General features: G+C 40.5%; 1 protein-coding gene across 2 annotated transcripts; it reads left to right on the forward strand.

Moving 5' to 3' along the window:
* Positions 1 to 833: 833 nt before the first annotated feature.
* LOC129822131 (gamma-sarcoglycan-like) lies at positions 834 to 17450 on the forward strand. 2 transcript variants are annotated; one of them, XM_055880105.1, is made up of 9 exons: positions 834 to 1143; positions 4566 to 4763; positions 8682 to 8786; positions 9614 to 9701; positions 10504 to 10620; positions 11706 to 11778; positions 11920 to 12043; positions 14860 to 15026; positions 16395 to 17450. In XM_055880105.1, exons 2-9 carry the CDS (start codon positions 4569 to 4571, stop codon positions 16432 to 16434), a joined length of 909 nt encoding a protein of 302 aa, XP_055736080.1. In that variant the 5' UTR covers positions 834 to 1143; positions 4566 to 4568; the 3' UTR covers positions 16435 to 17450. The 2 variants fall into 2 exon arrangements, with proteins under 2 accessions (XP_055736080.1, XP_055736079.1); XM_055880104.1 differs by having other exon boundaries at positions 4569 to 4763; positions 16395 to 17449.
* Positions 17451 to 17648: the final 198 nt, after the last annotated feature.

A 17648-nucleotide genomic window follows, 5' to 3' on the forward strand; every position in this document is an offset into this window, starting at 1 on the left:
CTCTGGCATCACGCCTATGAGAGCAAAACAACTTTTGCTTTCCTTAATTTTTCTCCCATTACTTATTGGTTTATATGGATAACTGTATGCTGTAGCGGTTAAATGTCACATGTAATAGTCACGTGTAATTGTTTAACTTTTTGTCAAATGACCAAGAAATGTATTTAAAGTAAATATTTGACCAAGAAACAGATTAGCATATGCACTAAGCTGTTTATATTTTGTTACTGTTCCATCTCTGCTGGTAGCAATTTGCCATCTCTTCATATAATAGTATGAATCAAGGTTGAGTGAAATGATACAAAGCTCTGCATAACAAACTCCCCACACTGCTTCCATTTCAACTTCTGCTACAGTAACGCCACTATCTATTAATACAAATTGTATTAGTCATATGTATGGGATACACATTGTATATATCATCCAAATAAACGTGTGTTTCGTGTATTTGATACCATTCCACTTATTTAACTCCATCCATTACCACAAGCCCTTCCTCCCCAATTAAGGTGCCACCAATCTCCTGTGGAACATAATGTAAATAGTAGAATAGAACTAAAATGTTTTAGCGTAAGTATTTAATACATGCTCCTAGTTGTAGCCTGCCTGTCTCTTCTGTTACTGACAGCCCTCCACAAGATCGACCAGGTCTACCTGTCATACTGAAGCCGTCAAGAAGACCACTGCCAAACTCCCAAGTGAAAGCTATAACTGAAGCTTCTTAAATTAGACTCAAGCTCATGCTTTGCAAGTGACACACTGGTATTCATGGTGGCTAAGGGCACATCAGATTCCAGACAACTGATTTCCCACCTCGACACTTTTGAAAGTATTTCCCAGAGTCACAGATACCCTGCTGTATCAATGAGCGTTGGCTGCTCGCAGAGATGATTTGAGAGGGTAATCAAACTAAGAAGGGAAGCCCAAGGTAGAGAGAGAGGCACATTTGATATGCAGGAAGTGGGAGCGCCGTCTCATGGTGATTAGTTGGGGCAGTTCCATGGCTAGATTTATGGCACGCAGCTGTTGAACGCCTGACAGACATCCGAGGCAAGGGATCCACTGCTGCTACCTTTTTTACTGCTGCTTCAGAAGAGCTCTGTTTGCTACCGGAGAGGAAGCTCGTTGTCTCAGCACACAAAGGTAGGCAACATGCTCTCATTGTCATTGCTACTGTACTAGTCAGTGCTCTGTGAATATCTGCAGCTTTTGAATACTCTAGTGTTTAAACTCAAGTCTTCACAGTCTAAACTTTGACCTGTCTTGTGATTGTCTGGTGGTGACATTGGTGTCCTTATTGTTTTGCTTATTTTCACTTTTTTATTTTAGATGTGTGATTTTTTCAGAAAGAAAAACTCTTGAATTTAAATGTAAGTGGATTTATTTTCCCAGAACTATTGTTTCATGTGCTGGTAATAATATGACCATACATGGTCAAGAATATTCGAAGACAGAAAAAAGTTGACAGTTGACAGTTACAATTTAAGTTAATTTCCCTTGTTACTGTATCATACCATTCTGTTGATTAGTTTTGCTCATGTTATGTCCTGTGGCTCTTTTAAAATTTAGAACCCAATGCTATGCCCTATTTTTAGAAGTGGAAGCATTACAGCAGATGTGAGACATGGACACAGCAGCTTAGACAGAGACAAAACACTTAGCAGAGAACTGAAAGGGCTTGGCCTTCGATCGCCTTCTTTCCGACAGCTCACATTTGAGCTCCTGAGTATTGTTTTTTCCCCCAGCAGTCTTTATGTGAATATCCTCCAGCTAACTCACTATGGGGCTTTGGAAGTTCTGCTGGCACCTGAGCAGGTCAAAGTGAGGTGACAGAACATGGCAGTAATCGTAGCATCACTGGTTTGAGGTTAATGGACAAGGGCCCCAAGATAAAAAGCAATGTTAAAGTCTATAAGGTGAACTCAATACTCTTCATAATAGGAGAACAGTGAAGTCTTATTGGGCTTTTTAAATTAGTTTTAAAAGCCTTTTCATGTGATCAGGCATCATAAAGAATTGTGTTCAACTACTAGGCTTCTGTGAAAGTGACATGACTAGCATTTTGTTTCCTAAAGCATATTAGCTGAGGAGGATTCTTTCCATTGCAGTCCAGTGGTGAGGTTGTTTAAGGAATGTTTATTTGGGTTGCTATGGTAAGATTGGTCTGTGGCTGGGCTGGCACGCTGAAACTGTAGCCTGAAAACCTTAAGAAATTCTGCCACCAGGCTGCTCCCACACTGTTGTTTTAGCAGTAGCTCTCTTCCTAATGCTTCTCTTTAAATTAATTAGGGATAGAAGATTCATTAACACCTCAATTAACATTTCAGTTATTCAACCTTTATTATTAATTTTGGCACTCCACAGAGTATTATTACAGTGTAATTTTTTTTGCACATATATGCACTTTCTTAAATTCATACTGCTAACACACTGTATGGGCATCTCTAATTTATATTCTATGGTACCATTTTATAAAGAAAGGTTATAAGCCCTGTGTGGATGGTTCTTTTCAGTTAGTTATAGTTTGTATTCACTATAAGATGGGTCAAGAGGAAACCAATTTTGGGAACTGTTGCAATCCAATTTGTCATTATGATTTATTCTGATGAATCAGTCCAATTAAAAATACAAATGAGCATTGGTATAAAAAAAAAGCATACCACACAACACAGATTACCTCCACATTTCCTTGGGTTAGTTTTTTTTGCTACATCATTTGTGTGAATAAAGGTTATTTATCACTGCTAGTCTGTGGATACAGTGTGACAGGTCCTGAGGAGAGGTGGGACCTGGTGGTGAGAGATACTCTCTATCCTTTATTCCAACACACTTGCTGCCTTTGCAAGTTTGCATTTTTAAGGTAACAGCAGGAAACAAGCTGTTTGTATACGCAATAACTAGGCGTTTATCATCTTCTCTGAAACATCTCTTCCTAGGGGACGTACCCAAGTAGGGAGCATGTGTACTATTAATCCATCTACCTTTGATATAGTCACTAAGATATACCGCTGAGGGAGCAACATGGTGGTATTCAGTAAAAAAAATTGTCTTAACAAACAGAAATGAGGAGTTATAATAAAAACAAAGAGCTATAATAGTGCCACACATTGCCAGTTAACTTCCCCAGCCTCTCCAGGTAGGCCTAACCTTATTATTATTGGTTGGGAGCCAGCCAAATTACACTGAGGTGCTGTACTAGCTTAGCATCTGTTCATGTCAGGAAAGAATTATAGATCACAATGAAAAGTTGCTCCTTAAACATGGTGGAGACCATGTTTATTCCTCCAATGAGGCGGAGCATCTGTCCATATGTAAATCACCCAAGCTGCTATGTCTCCATTACACGCTGGCATGAAACAAATCAACTAGACAGTCAGTTTACCATTTGTTTTGTTTTTGTCAACAAGCTAATGTCAGTATGAAGTAAACAGCAGATCTTGGGGAAACTGGGATGATACAGAAACTATGTTGTGTGAAATAATTTGCAGTATTGGTGTTGACCAGTGGAGGCTGGTGAGGGGAGGATGACTCATAGTAATGGCTGGAATGGAGTAGATGGAATACATCTATTCCATTCTAGCCATTACTATGAGCTGTCCTCCACTGGTGCTGACAGAGATTAAATTAAATGAACAGATTAATTCATTTGTATCACCTTTATCAGTCACATTTAATCATGGTGTCTGTATATACTTTATTCACGCAGTGTTAAACATGACTCTAGGATTCAGGGTGGAGATTATTTGGTGAAAGGGCTTGTTTCATTGTCATTGTTCGTGAAAGGCATTTTTTTAGCTACTGCCTACAACTCAATTAATTTTCTTCAGGCATTGACTTGAATGAAAGTATAAACGTTGATTAATCAATTAAATGTGACACCAGCCCTGGCTCCATTCCTGTAGGGCAAAAAAGCTATGGCTTTGTGCTCAGCCCTCAGACTATATTCTCAGCGCATTCTTTAGAAATATTACTGGGCTTTTCATGTCTCTGTTTCATATCATCGATCCACCCTTTACAGAAGAGTAGAATGCTTGGAAAAAAAAATGTTAGCTCTAACTGGTCAATAATTGAGATCATTTTGCTCTTATATGACAAAAATATGAAGAAGCAGCAAAGCCTTTGCTATTTATATCTCTGGTACTGTTGATTTATATGAGTGTGCATTCCGATAGAACCCAAGAATCACGCTCTGTTCAGTTCTACAGTATATGGTCTGGACTTAAAACTAAAGCCAATGGAATGAGGAGTTCTCTCTCTTGCCATCTTTGAGATGTCAGAAATATATTCAAGTTTTACATGTGTTCTGGCCAGATATCCAGCTGATCATTAGTGACGGAGGTGTTTAGAGTAATTAGAACAGGCATTGTACTGTACATGGTTGCTAATAATATGAGGCAATTTCCAATAGATTTTGTTTTATTCAACCTTTATTTAACTAAGCAAGTCCACTGGTGATGCATGATGATGATGATTATAAATAACTGACACTTCAGGGTAATGTATAGTCAGTCAGACATGTCCATTGATCTAAACTGCCTCTTTTCTTGTCCATGTGTTTTCCCCAGCAGATGGTGAGGGAGCAGTATGTCAACACCACCCAGGACAGCAGTGTCCCTGCCCCGGTCCCTGACTCAATTTATAAGATCGGGATCTACGGTTGGAGGAAGCGCTGCCTCTACTTGTTTGTCCTGCTGCTCATTATCATCCTCACTGTGAACTTTGCCCTTACCATATGGATCATCCGGGTCATGTGGTTTAACACGGTATGTTGGGTCACTGACATGGCTCTCCAAAGACCACTTAGCTCTAGCTCATTAATAACACGTTACCTGACCTTTACTATAGACTACAGACAGATTTAAAATCAAATCAAATTCTACCTTACAGTGAAATGCTTACTTACAAGCCCTTAACCAACAATGCAGTTTTAAGAAAATAAAACCTGGGGGGCAGTGCAAATAGTCTGGGTAGCCATTTGATTAGCTGTTCAGGAGTCTTATGGCTTGGGGGTAGAAGCTGTTTAGAAGCTTCTTGGACCTAGACTTGACGCTCCTGTACCGCTTGCCATGCAGTAGCAGAGAGAACAGTCTATGACTAGGGTGGCTGGAGTCTGACAATTTTTAGGGCCTTCCTCTGACACCACCTGGTATTGAGGTCCTGGATGTCAGGAAGCTATATTTTGGGGTGGTTATATGGACAAAACGCCATATGATATTTTTCCTGAATCAATTAAAAATTAGAAATGTTTGTTAATGAGACAAAGAAACATCCCTCCAGATGCAAATGTGGATTTATGAAGATGCTCTAGAACACTGGTCACCAACCGGTCCATCGCGATCGACTGGTCGATCACCAAACATTTCTGTAGAAAAGCCAACGATAAAGGCTTTTGCGCTTCTTTATTTATTTTTTCATTCGACTGCGTTTTTTGGCGGAAGGTGCATTTGATTTAGAAGCTCTGCGCGCTGGGTACGCAGCGTGTTCCCATTTTTAACCTTTTCATTTGTCTGTAGTGACAAACTCGAATCACCGTGCTTATAGGTTCCACGACCCACAGAGTTTGATATTATTATTTAACTAGGCAAGTCAGTTTAAGAACAAATTCTCATTTACAATGACGGCCTCCTGCGGGGACAGGGCAGGGATTAAAACATAAATATAAAATAGGACAAAACACACATCACGACAAGAGAGACAACACTACATAAAGAGAGACCTACAACAGACCGACAACAGCAACACATGAAAACACAGCATGGTAGCAACACATGACAATAACATGGCAGTAGCACAACATGGCAGCAGCACAAAACATGGTACAAATATTATTGGGCACAGACAACAGCACAAAGGGCAAGAAGGTAGAGACAACAATACCACGCGAAGCAGCCACAACTGCCAGTAAGAGTGACCATGATTGAGTCTTTGAATGAAGAGATGAGGATAAAACGGTCCAGTTTGAGTGTTTTTTGCAGCTCGTTCCAGTCGCTAACTGCAGCAAACTTAAAAGATGAGCGACCGAGGGATATGTGTGCTTTGGTGACCTTTAACAGAATGTGACTGGCAGAGTGTTGTATGTGGAGGATGAGGGCTGCAGTATGTATCTTAGATAGGGGGAATGAGGCCTAAATAAATAAGCATCAACAAGTGGATCTTGCGACGGCTATACAGAGATGACCAATTACAGAGTAGTATAGAGTTCAGTTACTTGAGATTGCTGTTTTTATAAGTGAGATTCTTCTTCTTACTTCCATCTCGCACTGCAGCTGCAATGATTAAAAGGCACCGCAAACTCAATCTGACGCCTGCATTGGCTGTATGGCATTTACGGTAATACGGCTTCTGCAGAAGTCAGAGCAAACATGCGTTTTGCGCTTCGCGGTGCTGTTGTCAAGGAAGTGAGTTTGTGTTTAACAGGACCTCCCGCCCCACCTACTGTCAACCAATCATATCAATGAGGAGCTTCTGAGCCACATATAGAACAATGAGACATATATTTCACTAGAAATATAAATGTAACGCATCCGTTTGGCGTTTCTAAGCCCAGGGGCGGTAGTGGGAGAAGATGGAACGAGATGGATTTTGGCCGACATTCTACACATTTTCCCATCGATTAAACATTTGATATCAACACAGTTTTCTGTTCCTAAAACTAGAATCTGTAACGAACAGAGTGAACTACGTTTTGAAGACTTTCCCCGTCGCCAACATTTAAAAAAATTGTGTTGTTTAGAAGGAGTGCAAACGCAAATTGAGTTATTGCACACGCGCACTTCAGAGTACGCGTTCCCTAACGGAAATATGCGCATGCATGCTAAAACTCGCCAATAGTATCTCTCTAGCCCGTGCTTGGCTCTATCCCCTTCTTGCTTGTTCTGCCCACTATGACTCATTTGTTCCCGTTTGAAACGACAGTCTGTGGTCTATCTTGATTTAGTTATAAGTATATTTGACTGAGCCCTCTGCATTGTTAAAAAATGTCGGAGGCGCACGACGATTCTGTAGAGAGCTCAATTTGGTCTCTGCATTCCTCTGGAGGCTCTGCAATTGCGTCACACCAACCATACGGCGCCCCGACCTAATTTCTGATCAAACTGGCTCTTAGTAGCGAAGTGTATCAATTGGCCAGCGTTTTTATTACTAGCAGCTCCTTCTGTCTATATTAATATCGAGGAATATTTCACATTCTCTGGTCATAGGAACAACATGAATTTGTCAATGAGGCAGAAATAATGCGGTGCGACTCGAGTTTCGACATCAATGGGAGGAGGTGTACCCTCTCTGGTCACTCAACTGGAGGAAAGAAGAGAGCAGGGACCGTGAGAGGCGGATCCTCTGTTGCTCTCTCCTTCCCTCCGCTGAGACTGACCATCCAGTTCAGTAAAATAAAAAGCTACTTATTTCAATTTATGCTCAGCTGTGCCTCAAGTGATACAACAACTAATCTATTTTGTTATGAAAGCTCGAGTTTTGAAATATAATATGGTCTGAGATGAACAATATTGGCAGGCCAAGCATATAGCCAATATGATGTGATAATGTATTAGGCAAAAATGTTTTGATTAATTTTGCATTGATTTACAATTTAAGTCATGTTTAAAAAGTGATAGAAGCCCCATTTATACCTGCTTCTAACTTACGTCCTTTGTCCTGATTTTGTCCACATTCTTATTGTGCCCACATTTTTAGACAGGTGTAGACAATCAAAAGACACAATTGTGATCTGATTGTGATCAGATCATCCTGCAACCCTTCGGAAGTAGTCAGAAAACGCATTGTGTCTGGATATCTTACACGTGTAGACAGATCTGGACAGAGAAACCATTTAAATCATCATTATTCCGCCCTCTAAAATCTTAGACAGGTGTAACCATTAACTTATTACATCAATATGTGTCTTACAATAAATGCATACTATTTAGCTGTGAAATCATTTATATAAAGGAAGAGACCAGGAAATCAGGTCACAATGCAGACACAGTGGACAGATAGCAGACACATTTTAATACCATGTGTAGACACATTTCTGGAAATGAAGGCACAATTAGAATTTAGACAAGATCAGGACAAAGGACTCATGTTAGCACCAGGTATAAGTAGGGCTTAGGAGTAACTGAAACATCACAACACAACACACCCTGGGAATGTAGTGACTGCATTGGCAGAGCAAACACATAGATCGCTGCTGCTTTAGTTTGAGTTTACCCTCAGTCCTGGAGAGTATAGCCACATGTCTCTTATCCTTGGCATCCAATGGCTGCCTGGTGGGATGAATAAAAACCAACATTTGCCCTCTAGCACAGTAAGCTTAGTTTTATACACATTTCATGATTCCTCCGTCCTTTTGGAATGTAGCCTGAGAGAAGTAGTTATTAGGTGGAATTGAAATCAGAGATTCTGCTTTTCTTTCACACTGGATCATTATCAAAGTCACTATTGCCTGGGGTGCTATGAATCATATATTCACTACAGTGTGTTTAACTCCCAACACTATACCCAGCAGAGACCAGCACCTAAAATAGATTCACTCACCATCCAGAGTTAGAAACAACACATGGTGTCACAGAAATCCTTGGGGACACAGTATGGTCATGGTTACAGAGTGAATTTCTTGTAGGACCCTGTGCACTGCCTTTTCTCTGATGCCTTGCTGAGTTAATGCTTTCTGCTTGTCATTGCAGGAAGGGATGGGACACCTAAAAGTAACATCGGACGGAGTGAGGCTTGAGGACGGCGAGTCAGAGTTCCTCTTTCCTCTCTACGCCCTAGAGATCCACTCCAGAGAGGTAAGCAAACAGGCTCCTACACTCCTCCTTCCCCTCTTCCTTCCTCCTCCTGCTCCTCCTTCTCCTCAAACACTCATACCCAGTCCAATAGGGTTGTGTTGATTACAAGTGGTCTGGGTTCCCAAGCTCTGACTCATTGTCAGGAAACCATAGAAATCAATGTTGATTGTTTGTTGAATCTAGGAGCGCTTCCTGTTAAAAACACTGGGCAATTACATCAAAACAACTTTCCTGAGGTATAGTCAGATGATCTATATTTTGACATCGTTCTCTTGCGTAGTTGGGAAATGTGTCTTACTCAATAAGCTTTGGCAGTCCCTGTGGATGTACAGTGCAGCAAGTTCCTTATTTACCTCCTGGATATTTGTGGTGGAAAACAGTCAATGGTGTGCAATCGAGCAGCAGATGGTAACACTTTGCAGCAGTTGTCTACATGTTTATGGTTTTTCCTCACTGTGCTGTGTTTTCCCCCACTCTGTCTTTGAGCTTCATTAAAAAGGCAATGTATTCACCATTTATGGACTGACACTTTCATCACTGAAGTCGACAGTTTTGAATTAGATTCAGTGTTCATTATACACAACCTGCTTTTCACGACTTGCCCAAATAGGCTACATCTCTTTAGCCTATTGTAACTCAGTAGTGCTTTCTGAAAGGTATGAATGAAGACCAGATACTTGAACCTGTGAGCATAACGATGCATTTTGTAGCATTCATTGGCAATGCATCATTTTGTGTTGTGCCCCATGTTCAATTAAAGTCCTGTCCAGTGATATCTGACATGCACAGGATACTTATTGATGACCAAAGACTTTTTTTTTTTCCAGGACTCCTCTCTCTTGGTGAACTCGTCTGAAAACGTCACCCTCAATGCCCGCAATGAAAAGAATGATGTCACAGGAAGTCTCTCTGTAGGTAAGTGGACAGAAAACACACACACCTACACACATACAGCATGCTAGCAATATTTATAAATTGCACTATTCAACTGATATATGGACACTTCAGCAATTTCATTCATGGACTTGTCCTGCAGCTCTATTGAATGTAATACAAAATTAGCAATGACAAAACGCATCTCCCCTTTTATATTCCATCAGATTGCCATTAATACCCCATGCCCAGCTTTCTATCATCAGTACCAGAATGGCCTATCTGTTACACCAGGGGCCTCAGACCTACAGAGACTATTATTTGCGTACCTTTTATGGCTGGCCAGTGGGGTTCGTAGAGGAGTGTGCCATAATTAGAGGGGTAACAAACGACTAAACTAATTACAGTGTTTCACGAGACTGTTATGTATTCTTGGTCATTATGCCATAAAAGGCATTGACCTATCAATGTGACCCTCTGTGACGGAAGTTTAAGGGTTTTAAAGACCAGTTATTTGGTCTATTCCCCCTCAGACATACTGTAAGTCGTTTGGAAAGAACATCTTGTTCTGTTCTTTTATAGAAAATGGTATTGAAGTGTATTAAATATCTCACTGGCCTGTTTCTGCCCGGAGACAGTTGGACAGTAGGCCTACCGGCACCCTGGCTTTATTTCTTATGAGAGAGAGGTGACAAAGTGAACAAATTCATCCAAATTTTAAAGCTGCGTGCAAAATGTACATGTTTTAGTGATATGATACCTCAATTATGCTAAGCCTATGTCTCCCAGTCCCACAGCTTTGACTGCTTCTGGTCTCTAATAATTCTCCCTGGTGTCATTTTAGGTCCAAATGTGGCCCAGGGAAATGCACAGAACTTTGTCATCAGCTCCAACACCAAGATGCTGTTTTCTGCTGATGACAAAGAGGTGGTTGTTGGGACAGACAAGCTCCGTGTCACAGGTACAATCATGTCTGCACTGTCAGTGTCACACCACTTAGCCCATACATGTGTATACAGCATTACAGATATGAACTACAAACAGGGTTTTCATTCATTTTATTGTAATTTATGAGAGCAATGTACTGAATCACTGAGTGTTTTCTTACATATCAAAGTAATATATTTTCATTTGACATGGTAGTTACTGGACTGGAGCAGTTTATTACTTTTTCTGCGAAGTTGTCCTTGAAAAGGTATTGAAAGTCAAGCTCATTCATCTAAAAATGACAGGAAAGGTGACAGAAACACTGCTTTTTAATTTGTTGGTTTATAATTAAAGTATATTTATAATATAATGTAAATTGAAGCTACATTAACTAAGAACGGAAGTCAAACATATCAGAGTCCACCCAATTGTTTATAGACTGTATGCTCAAGTTGTCTATTTTGCCTAAATCTCTTTGTTGTGTCCAGTTTTAGTATTGATGGGAGGTCAGTGCCCTCGTGCTGTGTGGGGTAATTAGCTGAAGAGAGTGTCCTTTGATAGCTTCATTATGTCTCGGACATCTGGAGCCTGACGTACCGCTGAACGGTGACGGTCATTTCACTTTAGCAAGACACTGAGCAAAAGTTAAGACAACCTTGGCCAGAAAACCACAAACAGAACAAAGCTAAAGATGTGTATACTGTTACAATATCACTATCAGACCTAGTGAGACTCTATAGTGTGATGTCAGGTGAGCAGCTTTGCATGCTATGGTAACATACGATTGGCAAAGGCTGGTGGTAATAAAGATGTAATTAGCTAGCCAAGGGAGCTGTCAACCACAGTGATTAAAGCACTGCAAACATTCTCTCTCTCCTTCAAGTCTGGTGGTTGGAGGTGACTCTGAGCCAGTGCACATGTCATCCTCTCACTAACACCAGTTGACAAGCACCTAGGGGAACAATTGACTGTCAGGACCTGTAGACCCACTCACAGTACATAGCAGAATGAAATAGAATACTATATGTAACCTGTATCCCTATGGTAACACCAATGATGTTTCATTGTAATTAACTATCAACTTAATAAGGAGCACCTTGTGTGTTTGTTTTTATTTAGGTCTAGAAGGTGCCCTGTTTGAACACTCTGTAGAGACGCCCCTGCTCAAAGCTGAGCCCTTCAAAGACTTGAGGTAGATGCTGGATCCCATAACCATTGACATCTTGGAATAGGCCAATATGAAATTTGAACTCTTAATTCCAAGCAGTTAATGATTGTTTTATCACAGTCATATGTGGAACTGATCAAACTGATGTTCTCCTGTGTGTTCCAGGCTGGAGTCTCCAACCCGCTCTCTCAGCATGCATGCACCAAAGGGAGTCTTTGTCAAAGCACTGGCCGGGAACATCGAGGCTGCATCTAACATGGACTTTCTATTGCACTCCAGTGAAGGACTGGTGAGGCAATGTGTGATTTACTTGCTATTGACTGTCAGTACTGTACTTATATTTTACACTACATGTAACAGAGACATGTACATTTACTTACTGGCCTTGATATCTATAAATAGCAGCGATGCTGTCCCCTAGTGGCATGTAAATGTACAGTGCATTCGGAAAGTATTAAGACCCCCTTGACTTTTTCCACATTTTGTTACGTTACAGCCTTTTTCTAAAAATGGATAATATAGTTTTTTCCCTCATCAATCTACACACAATACCCCATAATGACAAAGCAAAAACTGTTTTTTAGAATAAAAAACCCCACAGAAAATATTACATTTACATAAGTATTCAGACCCTTTACTCAGTACTTTGTTGAAGCACCTTAGGCAGCGATTACAGCCTCGAGTGTTCTTGGGTATGACGCTACATGTTTGGCACACCTGTATTTGGGGAGTTTCTCCAATTCTTCTCTGCAGATCTTCTCAAGCTCTGTCAGGTTGGATGGGGAGCGTTGCTGCACAGCTATTTTCAGGTCTCTCCAGAGATGTTCGATAGGGCTATCTTCTGTATACCACCCTTACCTTGTTACAACACAACTGATTGGCTCAAACGCATTAAGAAGGAAAGAAATTCCACAAATGTACTTTTAACAAGGCACACCTGTTAATTGAAATGCATTCCAGGTGACTACCTCATGAAGCTGGTTGAGAGAATGCCAAGAGTTTGCAAATCTGTCATCAAGGCAAAGGGTGGCTATTTGAAGAATCTCAAATATAAAATATATTTTGATTTGTTTAACACTTTTTGGGGGTTACTACATGATTCCAAATGTGTTATTTCATAGTTTTGATGTCTTCACTATTATTCTACAATGTAGAAAATAGTACAAATAAAGAAAAACACTTAAATGAGTAGGTGTATCCAAACTTTTGACTGGTACTGTATATGTATGTTTTTCAGCAGTGGCGTGTATATGTAAACTCAGCAAAAAAAGAAATGTCCTCTCACTGTCAACTGTGTTTATTTTCAGAAAACTTAAAATGTGTAAATATTTGTATGAACATAACAAGATTCAACAAATAAAACATAAACTGAACAAGTTCCACAGACATGTGACTAACAGAAATTGAATTATGTGTCCCTGAACAAAGGGGTGGTCAAAATCAAAAGTAACAGTCAGTATCTGGTGCGGCCACCAGCTGCATTAAGTACTGCAGTGCATCTCCTCCTCATGGACTGCACCAGATTTGCCAGTTCTTACTGTGAGATGTTACCCAACTCTTCCACCAAGGCACCTGCAAGTTCCCGGACATTTCTGGGGGGAATGTCCCTAGCCCTCACCCTCCAATCCAACAGGTCCCAGACGTGTTCAATGGGATTGAGATTCGGGCTCTTCGCTGGCCATGGCAGAACACTGACATTCCTGTCTTGCAGGAAATCATGCACAGAATAAGCAGTATGGCTGGTGGCATTGTCATGCTGGAGGGTCATGTCAGGATGAGCCTGCAGGAAGGGTACCAGATGACAACAAGCTCAGTCCGATGATGCTGTGACACACCGCCCCAGAACATGACGGACCCTCCACCTCCAAATCGATCCCGCTCCAGAGTACAGGCCTTGGTGTAACGCTCATTCCTTCGACGATAAACGCGAATCCGACCATCACCACTGGTGAGACAAAACCGCAAACTCGTTAGTGAAGAGCACTTTCTGCCAGTCCTGTCTGGTCCAGCGACGATGGGTTTGTGCCCATAGGCAAAGTTGTTGCCGGTGATATCTGGTGAGGATCTGCCTCACCAGGCCTACAAGCCCTCAGTCCAGCCTCTCTCAGCCTATTGCAGACAGTCTGATGGAGGGATTGTGCGTTCCTGGTGTAACTTGGGCAGTTGTTGCCATCCTGTACCTGTCCCGCAGGTGTGATTTTTGGATGTACCAATCCTGTGCAGGTGTTGTTACACGTGGTCTGCCACTGCGAGGATGATCAGCTGTCCGTCCTGTCTCCCTGTAGCGCTGTCTTAGGCGTCTCAGAGTACGGACATTGCAATTTATTTCCCTGGCCACATCTGCAGTCCTCATGCCTTCTTGCAGCATGTCTAAGGCACGTTCACGCAGATGAGCAGGAACCCTGGGAATCTTTCTTTTGGTGTTTTTCAGAGTCAGTAGAAAGGCCTCTTTAGTGTCCTAAGTTTTCATAACTGTGACCTTAATTGCCTACCCTCTGTAAGCTGTTAGTGTCTTAAAGACCGTTCCACAGGTGCATGTTCATTAATTGTTTATGGTTCATTGAACAAGCATGGGAAACAGTGTTTAAACCCTTTACAATGAAGATCTGTGTAGTTATTTGGATTTTTACGAATTATCTTTGAAAGACAGGATACTGAAAAAGGGCCGTTTCTTTTTTTGCTGAGTTTGTGTTTCAGCAGTGGCGTGTATGTGTTTCAGCAGTGGTGTGTATGTGTTTCAGCAGTGGCGTGTGTATGTATATGTTTCAGCAGTGGCGTGTGTATGTATATGTTTCAGCAGTGGCGTGTGTATGTATGTGTTTCAGCAGTGGTGTGTATGTGTTTCAGCAGTGGCGTGTATGTGTTTCAGCAGTGGCGTGTATGTGTTTCAGCAGTGGCGTGTATATGTGTGTTTCAGCAGTGGCGTGTGTATGTATGTGTTTCAGCAGTGGCGTGTATGTGTTTCAGCAGTGGCGTGTATGTGTTTCAGCAGTGGCGTGGATGTGTTTCAGCAGTGGCGTGTATGTGTTTCAGCAGTGGCGTGTATATGTGTGTTTCAGCAGTGGTGCGTCTGATCCCGCCCTTTGTTGTGTGTTGTCTGTGTAGGTGATTCTGGATGCCGAGACGGTGCGTCTGCCTAATCTCCCCCTGGGACAAGGAGGTGTGTCTGGAAACGCTCAGGGACTCTACGAAGTGTGTGTTTGTCCCAGCGGAAAGCTGTTCCTGTCCAAGGCCGGGGTCACCTCCACGTGCAGTGAAAGCCAAGAATGCTAGTAAGCGTCTTTGGCATCAGATTATACCCTGGTGAATGAAAATGCCTTTATATTGGGTACTCTGAAACACTTTCATATGAATCCTCAAAAAGGCAAAACAAACAACCACAACTTTTCATATCTGAACAAAACTACCAGTTAAACTGAAGACATATCCTCTTAAGTAATTATTTCATGGTGCATTTTATTTATGGAAGTTAAATTTGAGACTATATTACTATGTAACTGAAACAGTGACATGACAACTTTATACCACAATAAGCAGTATAGTTGTTAAATCCATCTTATGTTTACACTGAGTTGAGATTGTTTATTTTATAATTATGGTATTATGGCTGGGCAATGAGGAGCTGGTTAACAGATTACATCCTATGCAATATGTTTTTTTGTGATGCAATAATATAGGACTTTGTGTGGGCCCAGTTTCCTGGACCCAGATGAAGCCTTGTCCACAATGGACAATCTCCCATTGAAAGTGATTTTTAGTGTAGGCTTAATCTGGGCGTGGGAAACCGGCCCTTAGTGTATTAATATGTTGTGCATATGAGCAGAAAAGCATTATATGATCTAGTCTGTAGATAAGCTGAGTATACCAAACATTAGGAACACCTTCCTAATATTTTTGATACACACAGGAAACTGTTGTGTGAAAAACACAGCGTTGCAGTTCTTGAAACAAACCGGTGCGCTTGCCACCTATACTACCATACCCCGTTCAAAGGCACTTATAATTATGTTGTCTTGCCTATTGACCCTCTGAATGGCACACATACACAATCCATATCTCAATTGTCTCAAAGCTTAAATAATTATTCTTTAACCTGTCTCCCCCCTTCATCTACACTGATTTAAAGTGGATTTGACATCAATAAGAGGTCATAGCTTTCACCTGGATTCACCTGGTCAGTTTGTCATGAAAAGAGCAGGTATTCTTATTGTTTTGTATACTAAGTGTATAATATAGTTAGTACAAATACAACCTAGTTATTGTCTAAGAAAGAGAGTAGAAAATAGGGGTACAGTTGAATGCCTTTGTGTTTGTGTTACACATTCATTATGCAACATTGAGCAATCTGATACATCTGATCCTGTTGCACCAGATTTTAAAAGTTACTGTTTTCCCAAGTACTTAATTTCATCTCACAGTTCACCAGCTGCCACTGTGTTTTTTTTTTTTTCATTTATGCATTTACTGTGTGAAATGTTTTTATATTGGAGTTTAGAGTATAGTCAGTCAAACTAATCAGTATTATAAGTAATAACTTTGTAATAATGGGAAATTAAAGGGATAGTGTGACATTTTGGCAACTTTTTCTACTTACCCAGTCAGATGCACTCATGGATACCATTTGTATGTCTCTGGTGCAGTTTGAAGGAAGTTGAAGGTACTTTCTGGAGCCATTGCTAACCTGTGCTGTGACTGGAAGTGTACAGGAACAGCAAGCATGCATTTTCAACACTCTCTCAAATGTTCTATATTTTGTTTATCAATACATCATTGTGTTTCTATCTTCTGTCTTGGTATAGGCTCTGAAATGAAGTAGGCTATGTCGCACTCCTAATACTATTGCACTGCAATACTGTAGCCTTCCCATAGCCTACTGTCACATACTATCAAGGCTACCGGTCTATTTACTTTCGAGCATGCTTGGCTATTTTATTAGCGATTGATAAATGGTAGTCTACTATTTGTTGCGTAGCGGGAATAATTTAAATCAGTTATGTCAGAAAAGGTGACATCCTGCCTATATAATAAAAGTAAAATAAATATTAGACGACATGCAATCTCCTTACCAATGGCAAATGCAACTGTTTTATCATTAGGCCTACATTTGAATGTTTTTATTTCCCGACCTTCATTATAATTCCTGTGCATCAAACACCTCCCATTTTCCCCAAACAAACAATAAGCCTATTTGTTGCAATACAGTTGATCAACCTTCGAAAAGTTGTGCACACGCATGGTTTGAGATTTGCGTGGAGATATGCACACTTTCCTGTCATGTTCACAATTGATAAATACCAACCTTTGCAGGAAAAAGTGGCATAAGCAAGGTTTAGAGTATTTTTTTGTGCGCACACACCTTTGATAAATGAAGCCCCTGTAGCCTGTGTGTTCTACTACTTTAGGGAATATTTATTGTACATTTAGATTTTAGCAAAAATGTTAGCTTGTTAGTTATCTTGTCACCACTTTGACTCTTACATAGATTCTAATGCATTACTGTTCGCTGTTAACCCATGTTTTATGTGCGTTTGCTTGTACTTATACAGCACGGTATGAAATATAATATTATATAATATTAAAAATTGTGAAGTTGAGGATGTTTTGATAAATTGTGGAACATGTGTGCCAGGTTTTGTATGTTTGAATAAAACATGTGATATTCTTGTAAAAAGCTACTGTCTTTAACAGAATAAAATGTATATCATTGTTTGAAATGATGTATCTGAAAATACATTTCCCATTAACATTATAAATACCAGGGGGGGGGGAGAATGTCTTTATTTGAAAAGTTCCATAATCATCTTATTATTTCTGTCTTGAGACAATTAATAGATTGGAAGCTTTTCTACAGTGATGTCCAATGCGTATTACTTTTCTTCCATAATGTATAGCAG

This window comes from Salvelinus fontinalis, chromosome 24 (genome assembly GCF_029448725.1).
Source record: "Salvelinus fontinalis isolate EN_2023a chromosome 24, ASM2944872v1, whole genome shotgun sequence".
NCBI lineage: Eukaryota > Metazoa > Chordata > Actinopteri > Salmoniformes > Salmonidae > Salvelinus > Salvelinus fontinalis.